The 14,121-nt window shown below is 39.1% G+C and overlaps 1 protein-coding gene across 2 annotated transcripts in view; it reads left to right on the forward strand.

Annotated features, from left to right (window-relative positions):
- LOC307159266 (uncharacterized protein) overlaps positions 1-14,121 on the forward strand; it is a 102,591-nt gene that overhangs the window by 21,228 nt on the left and 67,242 nt on the right. For both annotated transcript variants that reach the window (XM_079872522.1, XM_079872521.1), the window contains exon 2: positions 2,445-6,223. In XM_079872522.1, coding sequence (XP_079728648.1) covers positions 3,243-6,223 — 2,981 coding nt within the window. In that variant the 5' untranslated portion in view covers positions 2,445-3,242. The remainder of the gene's footprint in view (positions 1-2,444; positions 6,224-14,121) is intronic.

The raw sequence follows: 14,121 nt of genomic DNA on the forward strand, positions 1-14,121 counted from the left end.
GTGTTTACTAAGCAGAGTGTACGCACGTTGTGGACCCGCCTATAGGCACACATTACTAACACGCACATTAAATAACAAAAAAAATATTGCGCCATTGACTTTAGACCAGGTTTCAGTTGGTCAATAGCGCAGTCTATTTCTGTTGCCTCAAAATAGCAACGCGCCAACAATGCGTCAGAACACACCTCGTTTTCAGACCAGCAGCCCATGGGCGCACAAATACATTTGTTATTTTAACAACGTGGCGCAGGACGTGAAAATGATAACTGCGTCGGACTGAAACTAGCAAAAAACTCTTGCGTCACGTTTGGCACTGCATTGCGCCGGGTGTAAGACAGGGCCCAATGTCTTCTTTTACAATCAGTAAAACATTTTGAAATTTGGGTTGCAGTTGTTCATTTTAAGATTAATTACACATTTAAAAGAATTCAATTTAACAAAGTTGATGCATTCACCTAATTTGACACTGCAGCTGTTGTTCATTTATTCTGTTCTGTCTGTTCTGTACAAGCCCCCAATTATCGAGCTATATTACTTTACAATTGCTAAGCTGTACCAAGCCAGATTTATCTTTGGGCTACATGGAGATAACAGGTTAATAATGGAGCATGTTTAGCCTTTTGTCTGAGGCTCCCATGGTAGTTGAACCTGAAGAGCTGCAGTGAGAGATTTCAAGAGGAACCCGTAGTTTAGCTGAGTGAGAAGCAATCAATGATGGCTTGATTACCTACATAAAACTAAAGGTGTAAGGTGGTAGTTTGTGCTTTATGCTTTTTCCTGCAAACCTCTGTGCTCAAGGGCCTTTTGGCATTATTTGAAAGTAGGACATGAAGATATTAAGATATAATAAATGTTAACATTATGATTGTCTGCAAAGCTACTTTGAAACATTGCGTATTGTGAAAAGTGCTATAGAAGTAAATTTGGCTTGACTTGAACATTGAATGTGTGTTTTGGCATGCAAATGGTTATTGAGTTTTTGCACTGCTTCTGTATTTTGTTAATTAGGTTTTGTCTATGTTCAGAATAGCATACTAACATATTAAGTTTACTGTCTCTGCAGTAAGTATTATGTATACTGTGCATAAACACATTTTCTGTATGCATGAATACTTGAATGACCAACTACTTTTGCCAAAATATTCAGTATTCAACAGAGCACACTGTATCCCAAAATGCATTGTCCTCAACTTGACCCTCATTTCAGTGTGATGAATGAACCCAAAGTAATATTAGCTACAAATTTCTCTTTTTTGATACAATATTTGATTGACCTGCTAAATTTAAGTAAACATATATATTTTTTCATATTTGCACATTTATCATTATTATGATGATGATATAAAGGTCAAGTGACAGTGTTTAAAATAATGGAATGAGTCTTTCCTTTTTTTTGCAGTAAATAGACCTCTTAAACGTTAAAAATTAGTATGCTTGTGTTGTAATGTAAGGAAACATTTCAATTAATATTTAGGGTTTATCAGCCTTTCTTATTTTTATCATTAATTAAATCTTACACAATGACAAGAAAACAAACGGGATGTAAATAAAGAAAACTAATTCCATCTTTAAAATTTGTTTAAACGTTTAATATTTTAATACTTAAGTAGATTAAGACACTGTATATTACAGTGACATGAAAATGTACTGCATAACAAGAATGATCCTGTAATCAGCAGGAAGCTATTTCTTTCAAAATATGGCCATAGGCTAATTAGCACTTGAAGCTATACAACTGTTTTGATAAAGGGTATATACAAGAAATTATAGTGGAGTGCTGTGACATGCTAGCAGTTTTGTTGAGTAAGATGTTCTGTGCTATGATTCAATCTGACTGATTCCCCATCTGATGCAAATACGTGTACCACAAGACACGTACACAGACATTTAACATCCTTTCATGACTCAACGGACTGTGATTGTCTGATCACTGACAGAATGCAGTGCCTGGTAACAGTGACAGTGTGATAGAGTGTGTTCAGAATTCCCTGAGGCGATCAGCTGTCATGCTTGTGCCTCCATGTGCCAGGGGGGTTGCTTAAAGACAAGCCAAGTTAATTAGCGTTGTCAGTCTCTACCCCTGAATATCTCTTAGTCTGCCCCCTCTGAGACACCACTGAGTTAAACACCAGCCCCAAAGCCACAGACAAGCTTAAAGTACTCTCAATATCTACTGTTGTCATATATTTGACCCTAAACTATTTTGTAGACTGCCTCACCAGAAAATGAAAGGAGATCAAAGACTTGATTATTGAAGGGAGCAGTTTTATACTTGAGGAATCCTACGTAGGTACTTCTGTATGTCCTTGGGTACGGTTTTATGCTAGAATGAACTTATTGTGTGTATGTGTTTGACAAAGTAAAACATTATTCAGCAATACAAACCTCGATTTTGGGACATTACTGAATTAACTGTCCTTTTTCTGTGTTTTTCCTTTGCTTAGATGTTCCAGTTCTGTTCCCGTCAAAAGAAAACGATGAAGTGAACGACACAAGCAAAGAAACTCAAGGACAAATGTGAGAGAGAAAGTCAACTTAAAGAGATGCATTGCCCAGTCCTGGCCTGTCAAGATATGCTACACCAGCGAGGACTGTGCACACAAGCTTTGAGTTGGAAAGTAGGGCATTAAAGGTGTCTGGATATCCTCTCACTGGTCAGCCTGAAAACTGTATCATATTAACATTTTATTTGCCTTGATGTTTTTAGGACAAGCATCTGTGAGAGCTATGTGACATGAGATTTTCCTCTTGGCTATGAAACCATGATGCAGACTTCTGTGACATACTCGCAAGCCTTCCCTGCCAAAGGTTCATGCTCTTCAGGACTTACACAAAGAGAGTTTCACAGAGGTTGCTCATTGAGTGTTTAAGTGCCCCTGTGGACTAATGGGGCTGAAGCTCAGGATACAACCAGTCCCTCTTTTGCATATAAAGACACTTGCTTATAAAAACTCTTCGTGCCAAAACCAGGACTTACTCTGACAGCATTACCACAAAGACTTAAACAGAAACCCTCAGTCATGTGACCTGAGGAAAGGACCAGTCACATGCTCTGCTGCCATCGGCTGGTCTATTTTATTTTATTTTTGATTTTTTGTTACTGCAGCATTTATCATGTTCAGAGTTTGCCAAATGTCGAATATACTGTGTGCTACAACTGAATTTTTTATCTAAATAATTGTTTATTCACATTTGACTTGTGAAAGCAGACAAAAACCCTTACACAGTCAAAATTTACATCTATGGTCCATAAGCTACTCTTGGATAACATGGTGAGCAAAGAGCCTAACCATTTGCCAACTGTTCACAGCCACAGCAATGGCAACCCAGACAAAACACCCACAACCGTGACTGTGCGCTCAGTGCTCCTCAACCGAAACTCTCCAGATATTGAAAGCAGACTTAAACGCAGGCGAAACCGCACGCAGCAGGTACGCTTTAAAGATTTGGAGGATGATGATGAGTCTAAGGATAAAAATGAAAAGGTGAGGAGTAAGAGTCCAACAGAGGTTCCAAACTGGCAGAAAGAGTTAACAAATGGGCCCTCGCTGGTGGGAGCGGTCCGTGGAGACATGGAAAAGACAATTGGTGCTGTGACAGCATTTCTGAAGAGAGCACCACCGCACCCACTTACCCCTGGGCCTACCAGACGCTGCTGGGTCCCAACACATCCATGTTCGTTCACACTGCCGCTGCCAACTCAGCCATGCAGGAGTACAGCCATCCAAACCTCACCCAGTTTGCAGAAGCCTCCCTCGCTCTCGGCCACACAGACTCGCAGTCACAGCTTGGGGGGAGGCTGGGATGATGAAGACTCCTCAGATGAGTTGACCGCACAGGTCTACATTCCACCTTGTAGATCACGGAAGAGTCCTGTCCAACATTGTACCCCCGCTGAGCAATCAAGGGGCCAGAAAACTGAGGACAATCAAACTGCCTCTGTGGGTACATCAACACAACCTGCGCCACAAAAACAGTCTAGAAGGAGAGGGAGGAGGAAATCCTTAAACAGAACAGCAAGTGATCCTGGGAAACATGAGCCTCCTTGTACTTCTCCAACTAAAACTGTGCACAGAAGCCGTCAACATTCTAACCAACCTAAGAAACCCACATCCAAAGCTGTGGCACACAGAACTTCGTCTGATATTGTGCCTCCACAGCGTTCCCCCACACCCAACGCAGTTCATAATACGCAATGTAGTGTCTCTTCCACACAAACTGAAGCTAGCAGTGATTCAAAAGTCCAAACTGTCCCAGACAGCACAACCTCTTTGCAAACAGCCGAGGTAGATCCTGCATCTTGTCCATCTCACACTGCACCATCTCCTCCACCAACCACATGTCCCAAAGAAACATCACAATGTTGCCCACCACAGGCTGCTACAGAGAACATAATTTTGACCCCCACTGTAATGGAGCCTTTGTGCACTACCACAGCACAAGTCATGTCAACTGACACCACACACGGGCAATCATGCCTGTCTCCTACTGAATCTACAGGGCGTTGTTGCACACCTGCTATTCAGACTACGGCAAATTGTAAGACTCCCCCAATACCTGATTCCCATTGCATTTCAGATTCATATACAGATCCCACAACTCCTGCTCAATCCAGACCCTGTTGCCAAAAGCTGGAGGAAACCCTTCCATGCTCCAGCAATGCTGGCTTCAAGACAACATCCTGTTCTCAAGGAGCACCTGCAGTTGCCTCTACTTTCACATCCACACAGCCATGCCAGAAGACTCCAACACAACCCATGGCATGCGGTAACACCTCAAATCAACCTGTGTACTCTGTGATATCTCCAACTCAACCTGTAACTCCTATTCAGTCTGTGCCACGCTGTGAGATTTCTAATCAGAATGAGCCATTGATTAGGACCCCTACCCCTCCTGTACAAACAATGCAATCTCCTATATCAGCTACACACACCCCAACACCTGTTCACCCCACATCATCTTGTACAATTCCAGTGCAGTCTATACCATACTGTGTCAAAGACAAACCAGCAACATTTGGCTCTCCTACACGACCTGCAGCATCTCATAAGATTCCTACACAAACCCTCCCTCACAATTTGATGTCATTTCCTCCCGAGCCAACCTGTGCCACCGCTTCACACCCTGTCTCACACTTCAAAGGCCCCATTGCAGCACACACCATACCTATTGCACAAACTGCAGTACATTGCATTTTGGATCAACAAAATGTGGCAACCCATGTGACTCCTTCCATACCAGTTCTGATTTGCAGCCCTTCCACACAACCGGCACCAGGTAAATTTTCAGTTCGAATATTGCCACACTGCAACTCTAGTATGCAAAATGCAGTGTCTTGCAGTAATCCCCCTCAAATCGTGCAACACTTTAAGACTCCAAATCAAACAGTATCACACTCCAAATCATTCCCACAAAATATGTCACCTATTCTCTGTCCACGTGAGGCAATGATGTATGCTAGTAAACCCCAAGAAACTGTGCTTCCCTCTGCTAATTTCAGGCATTCCTTACCTCCTTACGCCTGCCCTCCACAGACTGCTCTGCTGTACTCTAACACTGGGGTGAGTCACTCCCCTCCTCAGGCCTTCTGCTACACTCAGGACAGACGAGACAGGAGAGAGTTCATGCTTCCTCCCCCACCTCCTCCTCCCCCTCCTCCATACACCCCCCGCAAAGAGGGCACCTCGACTCCAGGACAGCCCCGCAAGCCTCCTGTCCCCAAAGCTGAGAACAACAACACAGAAAAGGGCCGGATGAAAACTGGGGTAGCGAAGCCAATTGTTGAAGCAGGAACTCACCATCAGGCAGGTGAAACCCCACCTCCTGTCCCTCCCAAAACTAAGGCAAGAGCTACTGTGAGGCCCACCTGTTTAAGCAGCCGACGGGCGATCCTCAGCCCAGAATCTCAGTCCAGTGCAAATCAATTGCCTCCTGCTGCGGGGACGAATCCCCAGGCCCCTCTTGGACCAGCAGAGGGCCAAGCGGACACACTGCGGCAGGTGCAGGAGCTACTGGGGGGGCTCATGTCTGGGGCTATGTGTAAGCTAGACCTGGCAAAGGCAAAAGAGAAACTGTTTGGCCCAAACGGCCCTCTGTACGACATTGGGGCTCTGCAGTCTCAGCTGCACAGCCTGGAAGGGGTGTTGGAAACCAGCCAGAACACCATCAAGGTTTTACTGGACGTCATTCAGGATCTGGAGAAGAAGGAGGCAGAGCGAGACGGGTGAGTACGCGTGTGAGTCAAGGAATAACGTGGTAAGAAGAAAAACTGTGAATGTCAAAGCATATTTTGTTGGTAATGTCAAATGGGTAAATTATCTTATTTTTTGTGGCTGGTAGAAAGAAGAAATGAGTGAGACATAAACAACAGGAACATTTTCCAACCCTCTGCTTTTGTCCATAATCCTGTGTTGACTGTCATTTATACGTTCCAGCAGTAATAATTTTTGATGCTTTTTAATCTGCCCTCCCATCTGTCCACTCATCAATTTCATCACTGAGGGATATGACCGTTTGCCTTTTAGCTTGTTGTCTTGCTGAACGACTTTCCAGGTTTATTTAGACTATAAAGAATGTGCCAACAACTTTTACTTTCGTTCTTTTCGATCTTTCAGAGTGTTTTGCCAGACGCTACTTTGAGAGACATCATCTCAGTTTTATTGCTCTACTCACATAAAATAAAAATGTTCCATAAACTTAATTAAATTAAGAAAACAATTGTCTGTCAACTAAATTAAATTAAGCCTTTTCAAGAAATAAAAAGGAACAACTTTTGTGTGTGTGTGTGTGTGCGTGATTTCCCTCATGGATTTCTGTACTTGTAGTCCAGGCTAACAAATGAGTTAATGCAGTCCCAACAAAAAAGGATCAAGTAAATTTCATCTTACAATTTCAAATGTATTGCACACAGTGACATCAAGACATGTTTAACAACTATTTTGGAATAGTTCATTTGAATTAACTAAACTGAACAAGCCATAAAGTTACATTTGCTAACATTTATTATTATCTGTAACATCACTTTAGCAGCATAATTGGCGATATGCTTAGTATGCATGTGTAAATTTGTCACGTTATTGCAAAATTAATCAAAACAAAATCCTTAGCCTCATTATCAGCCATCAGCTGTTCACGGGCTATGAACTATGAAAAAACGTTCAGCTCTGCTGTGCCCTGTCAGACACTGCTTAAACACAACTCAAAGTTTATTTTTATGAATTGAATAACAAATGAACAATTATGGTATGATGGCATCATAAAAGCATATTAAGACTTTTTTCTGTTATGAGGTAGGGTTACTCACTGATGGGGATAGTTTCTGAAAGGAAAGCGCCACCAATTTCATTCTTGCAGCAAAAATTCAATTTCAAAGATAAAAAGCAATGGGCTGAAATCCTTTAAAAATTCATGTCTGTGGCATACTAATGATGGACCAACCGTGCACTCAGATCTCAGATAGTGGCTCTGTGTTCTTTTTGGCACTTACTGGCTTGATCTTTGTTGTTTATTTATATCTTATATAAGCTGCTGTTTTATATAAGACTGGATTGAAACTTTATCAGCTGAAGATTGAAGGTTTCAAGCACCAGGGCTTGAAAAAAATCTGTTCACTCTGAGCAAAATAGGTAAAGTTTCTGTTCATGTGTTCCTTCTGTAAAACGGTTTGATTAGAAAAAAATACTGGTTAATAAAGTATTTTCTTTTACTATATATATATATATATACAGTACCAGTCAAAAGTTTGGAAACATTACTATTTTTAATGTTTTTGAAAGAAGTCTCTTATGCTCATCAAGCCTGCAGTTAAAAAAAACCAAAAAAAAAAAACAGTAATATTATGAAATATTATTACAATTTAAAATAATGGTTCTCTTTTTTAATATATTTTAAAATGTAATTTATTTTTGTGATGCAAAGCTGAATTTTCATCAGCAAGTACTCCAGTCTTTGGTGTCTTATGATCCTTCAGAAATCATTCTAATATGATGATTTGATACTCAGTTATTATCAATTATGGAAACAGTTGTGCTGTTTAATATATATTTTTGGAATACTTTTTTCAGGATTCATTGATGAGTAAAACGTTAACAGCATTTATTCATAAAAACAGCATTTATTCAAAATAAAAACATTTCTAACAATATAAATCGTTACCATCACCTTTTATCAATTTAACGCATCCTTGTTGAATTAAAGTACTAATTTCTTAAAAAAAAAAAAGTTATTGTTCCCAAACTTTTGAACGGTAGTGTATATTGTTACAAAAGATTTCTATTCTAAATAAATACAGATCTTTTTAACTTTTTATTCATCAAATAATCCTGAAAAAAGTATCTCAGGTTATAAAAAAAATATTAAGCAGCACAACTGTTTCCAACATTGATCATAAATCAGCATATTAGAATGATTTCTGAAGGATCATAAGACACCAAAGACGAAATGTACTTTTTCAGCTTTGCATCACAAAAATAAATTACATTTTAAAGTATATTAAAAAAGAGAACCATTATTTTAAATTGTAATAATATTTCATAATATTACTGTTTTTTTTTTTTTTGTTTGTTTTTTTAAACTGCAGGCTTGATGAGCATAAGAGACTTCTTTCAAAAACATTAAAAATAGTAATGTTTCCAAACTTTTGACTGGTACTGTATATATATATATATATATATATATATTTGCGAAGGGCAAATAAAGAAGTGGGTCTATGAATAAGTACAGCGTTCATTATAATAATAATAATAATAATAATTCATTACATGTATATAGCGCTTTTCTGGGTACTCAAAGCGCTCATAGAACGGGGAAATCTCCTCAACCACCACCAATGTGCAGCATCCATGGATGATGCGACGGCAGCCATATTGCGCCATAACACCCACCACACACCAGCTTATTGGTGGAGAGGAGACAGTGATGAAGCCAATCAGTAAATGGGGATGATTAGAAGGCCATGATGGACAGAGGCCAAGGGGCAAATTTGGCCAGGATGCCGGGGTTACACCTCTACTCTTTCAGACCTGCCAACCTTGAAGAAATGTTATGAGTACATAAGGGGGATCGAGCAGGATTCTTTATTGCTGTCGATTTTCAGTCTCTTTTTAATGATAGGCCTTACGCATCTGTCAATCATCCCCGCTTACTATTTGGGAAATGAACCAAGCGCTATGATTGGTCGAACTCTGCTTATTTTGCTGTTGCATGGTTTGAGGACTGCGCATGCACAGAGGCGTCACCGGGTTTTTGCGTAGTTTAGAGTGAAAAATCGTACCAGCGTACTTTGAGGTCAAAATGCGTATCCGCTATGCAAAATGTGTGTGCTGGCCTCATTAACACCTCTTCCAGCAGCAACCTAGTTTTCGCAGGAGGTCTCCCATCCAGGTACTACCCAGACTTATTACCTGCCATTCATTTTCACTTAAATGTAATTTTAACGGTTGGTGACATGTTCTCGAAAAAACTCTTGAGATCCAAAAGCTTATGCCAGCGCATTGCCTAACATGACTTGACAACTGAGCGCTGGCATTTCACTCACAATGCGCCAACATCACATTTGCTTGTACTATCTAAATTCAGGATTGGTAGACTGCCAAGTAAGGGATAATGTAGAGCGAGGTGGTTGTTATAGCGAATACAACCCCGACAGGCTGATCAGGACCCTGACGCGAAGCGGCCTCGCTCTACATTATCCCGCTTATTACATGGCTACCTACCAAATAAATCAATAATCTGACACAAAATATTGATTTAAAAAGGAGTTTATTGATTTAAAAACGATTGTATTGATCCGCTAAAGAAAATAGTCCATTCCGTCTCTACGGCTAGAATCCTGCGTCCATAGCAACGCTCTGTTTTTCATGGCAACGGTGTGTTATCCTTAGCAGCGGTCTGTTATGTAAGGGTTAATGCCCGACGAGGTGTCCATTATCAGGTTTTAATGGACAACGCCTTGCCGAAGTCCATTAAAACCTGATAATGGACACCTCGAAGGGCATTAACCCGCTTATACCATGGTCACTTGCCAAATAACACATTTTTAAAACATTAGTTTATATTTTAATTAGTTTTACAATCGAAATCTAAAGTTACAAGTTACAAACAATAACTTGGTTTCCTTGGTTACGCCTGACGGTTTATTTAGGTGTACATTATCACTTTTTAACGGACACCCTGCAGCCAATCAGAATCGAGTATTCACCCAGACCATGGTATAACAAGAAATAACAGACCACATTCTACATTAGAATTCAACCAAGCCATGTAATAAATTTAAATATTAAACAAAACGATAAAATAACGTTATTAACCGGTAATGGTAATTTTCAAATGAGAGTTTCTGTTCAGAACAATGAAATATGATTTTTCGGTTTTATTTAGGTTCCTGTTACAAAATTGTTCATGTCTGGTTTTTGTTTTCAATCGTTGAACCAGTTTAGAGCCCACAGAATTGGGCTACTTTTACTCTGTTGCTGTGGGTTGTTTTTTTTTAGTCCGCGGGTTGAAGCGACTCCACAGGAACACGTTTTTTTTTTACCTCCCCTTTTGTCGACTTTTAAGCATGCATTCTCGTGGTTGGCTCAAAATGTGAAACTTTGACCAGTTAGGCTGTATATGGATTATCACATCCAAGTATATTACAGAACAGCAACAGGTTTTCTTCTTTTCAATTAGTTTTGGTACGCTAGTGAAGTAACTCCTCTGGGTAACATAAAGCTTGGAAAGAAAATGAACTTATATGTCTTATCGACTTCAGGTCAGTAGATGTATGACGGTGAATATCAGAACTCACAACTAGAACAGTAGAGCTAAAGTCACTCAGCCGACTCTGCCCCGGTTCAGACATGACTGGCTTAAGAGAAGACTTCCAGAAGACACTATGGCCTACATTAGGGCATTTTCTTGTATTTGCTAGGGTATTTACAGCATGCAGAAGTGGGACAGTGCTCAGGAGATAACACAGCTCTGTGGACAGTGGAGGGAATCTCTGGTTTTTTTTTCTTGAACGACCATGCAATACAAACAGAGGCAGATATCAACATGCCGTCACATTTAAATATACCAACATGTGCAAATCATGTGCAAACAGACTCACTTGGAGACCAATAGAAATCCTGTAGCACTTTAAGTACAAACAACAATTCAATGGTTAGTTCACAGAAAAAGAAAAATCCTGTCATCATTTACTTACTCTCATGTTGTTCAAAACCTGATTTCTTTGTTTGGCACAAGAAGAACCGATTGCATTGTCAAGGCTGGATATGCGGAAATGTTTAAAAGATTTAAAAGGTATGATGGAGGTGACGATTTTCAGCAAATCACATCTTCAATGCATAAAGCTTTTTATATGTCTTCAGAAGACAGAATATAAAAGTCATTTGGACTACTTTAGAGCTTGACAGGCAAATTCACCTGCATGTTACATGGAAAACAAAAACATGAAGAACATCTTTTATGCTGCATGGAGGAAAGAAAGATTTGAAACGAGGGTGAGTAAATGATAGAGTTAAGTAGCAAATGTAAAAATAAATGTTTATTTAATGTCGACTTATTTAATCTATTCATGTTAACGGTGTGTAAGCTATGGAAATACTCTGCTTGTCCATCCAAAAAAACCTGTTTACTTTTGATGTGCACCTCATATTAGATTCTGTGACTGTACAAAGCGCATGAGTATTTATAGTGGAGCAAGGCTTCATAAACCCAGGTTAAAAGCAATGCTAACCCCCTTTCAGAAATTAAAAGCGTGAAACCTGACTCAACATGAGTCCTTAACTGAATTTCAAAAGAATGTAAATCCAACATTTTATCGTAGTGGAAAAAGCCATAGAAAGTAATGATTTTAAGTGTGGATCATTTGAGGCAGTTCATGCGGCCTATAATGCACACAGAGTTGTTTGTTGTAGCTGATGAAGGCCTGAGAATTACCACTTTCTTGTTCCTTTGAGAATGCTCAAATGTAATGTGCAAAATTAGCTCCTAATTGCTGTGTAGTATTGCTCGCTTGCTTTGTTTGTGACTCCTATTTTTGTAATAACATTGAGAATGTCTATCAGGAGTCTTAGAAAAGGTAGAATGAGAAACAAACTGTGTTTTTTTTTTGTCATTTGTAATGCGTGACCAAACACAGCATGAACTATTGTTGATATTACTGCACATTTTCACACTCACTACTGTGTATAACTTAGTCCTCCTTTTCCATGGATAGTCTTTCTAGTTTAATGTCAGGTTTAGCAATTTTTCCATGCATTCTACCTTTATATTAGTCATTTTAAATCATGAAGTCATATCTTTCCAATAAACATATACTGTATACATATACAGTGTATATACTATATATAATGTATATACAAATATATATATAATGTTCATATAAAATATTAATGTACATACATTATTCATAATAAATTATTTGTAATGTATTTATTGGTTATGTAAAATTGCACATTCAATGATTAAATATCACTCTTCATTTAGTCTATTTTGTGAAAAACAATGTGGAAGACTTCAACCTTGGTTTTTTTTTTTTTTTTTTTTCATTTTTTGAATGGTCTTTTAATTGAAGTTATCTGTTTTCTGATTGTAAAAAAGAATCCCTTTTAAGACATTTCCAAGCAATAGAGTTATGAAACTCAAGATGGTTCTAGATTCTTAACTCTGTCTGCTTGCAATCACGTCATTCTCAATATGGCAAGCTGATTGGTTCCTGCTGTATCAGTAGCCAATTAAAAACCTTGAATACTTGGTCAACAACATTTGCTTTAGCAGTTGCACCGCTTATTTCAGAAACCCTCCATCATCCCCAGCTCCACCTGTATAGATCTGCTACGGGTAATTCATGTATACTTTACTGGACAGGAGCAGCATGCCTTACTTACTAAAAGCAGAGTATATAGCAGGGTGTGTATTGGCAGTAGCAAGTCCTCTGTACTTGTTCTGCAGCAGCAGCATATCAGATCTATTCCGCCAGGACCAAACAACATTGTCATATCCATTACCATGCCAAACACTCCGAGAGTGGTCATGACAGAAATCTGAATTGAGTGAGTGTTCACCACCGTCATTAAATGTTGTTGTGTGCTACAGAGTGTTCCTTTCTTGTTTTTACCTCCCACACCTTTGGGGCTTTTGCATTTTTGGACCATAAGGCCTCGTCCAGGATCAGTTTCCTCAACCTCAGTCCTGACGGAATCAAGAGGAGGAAACTGATCCGGGATCAGTCGATCCAGGGTTATTTTACATCAACACAGATGGTGGTGGGTGAGGAGGCTGTTATCCGAGCCTGGCGCGAGGCTCACTCGAGCCACGTCAGAGAACACAAACAAGGCCGTGGATCAGCTAGGCTCCTGATACCTCTAAGCTCCTGGCTTACTCAGCCATCAGAGTTCTGGAGCGGCCAACAGAACAGATTGGATAATCAGACGCCGCTGCTGTCAGATGTAATCGAGCACAAATGTGAGGTTTAATGGATCATTTTGTTTGGTTAACACAATTCGCCCATCTGGAAATGTGGTCAGCGCTCTGTACGCGTGCAATGTTTTGATTTTTTCAGAAACATTGAAATGCATTGAAGAAGAACGTGTCTGAGACCACATTGAGAATCTAGGATGCTCATTCATTAATACCTGAGCAGAAAGTATTAGAAAAAATATACGAAAATTATTATGTAAAGTTAAGATGAAATGTTTGAAATGATGCACTAAAATGACAAACTTCAGCTTTAACTCATTTTGTATAGACGGTCAAATGTTTTATTGAAGCCAGTCATGCTGGAGAACGTCATCATCAGGGGTTGATCATGTCATTTATTAATGTACATTTTTCAGTAATTTGTTAACATTAACTAAGATTAATATATGCTAATATAACTAATGTGGTTAACTAATGTTAATTATAACATTTACTAATACATTAATACGTTATCTCTGTTAATATTATTTAATGGACATGAGCTAACATGAAGAGATGTATTTTTTTATTAACTAACGTTAACAAAGATGAATTAATAGTATAACAAATGTATTGCTCATTGTTAGTTAATGCATCTATAAGGTCCCATTAACTATAATGGGACCTTATTGTAAAGTGTTACCATTTAAATTGTTATGCTGCTTAAATATTTTG

The sequence above is a fragment of the Squalius cephalus genome (assembly GCF_949319135.1).
Source record: "Squalius cephalus genome assembly, chromosome: 5".
NCBI classification, from domain to species: domain Eukaryota; kingdom Metazoa; phylum Chordata; class Actinopteri; order Cypriniformes; family Leuciscidae; genus Squalius; species Squalius cephalus.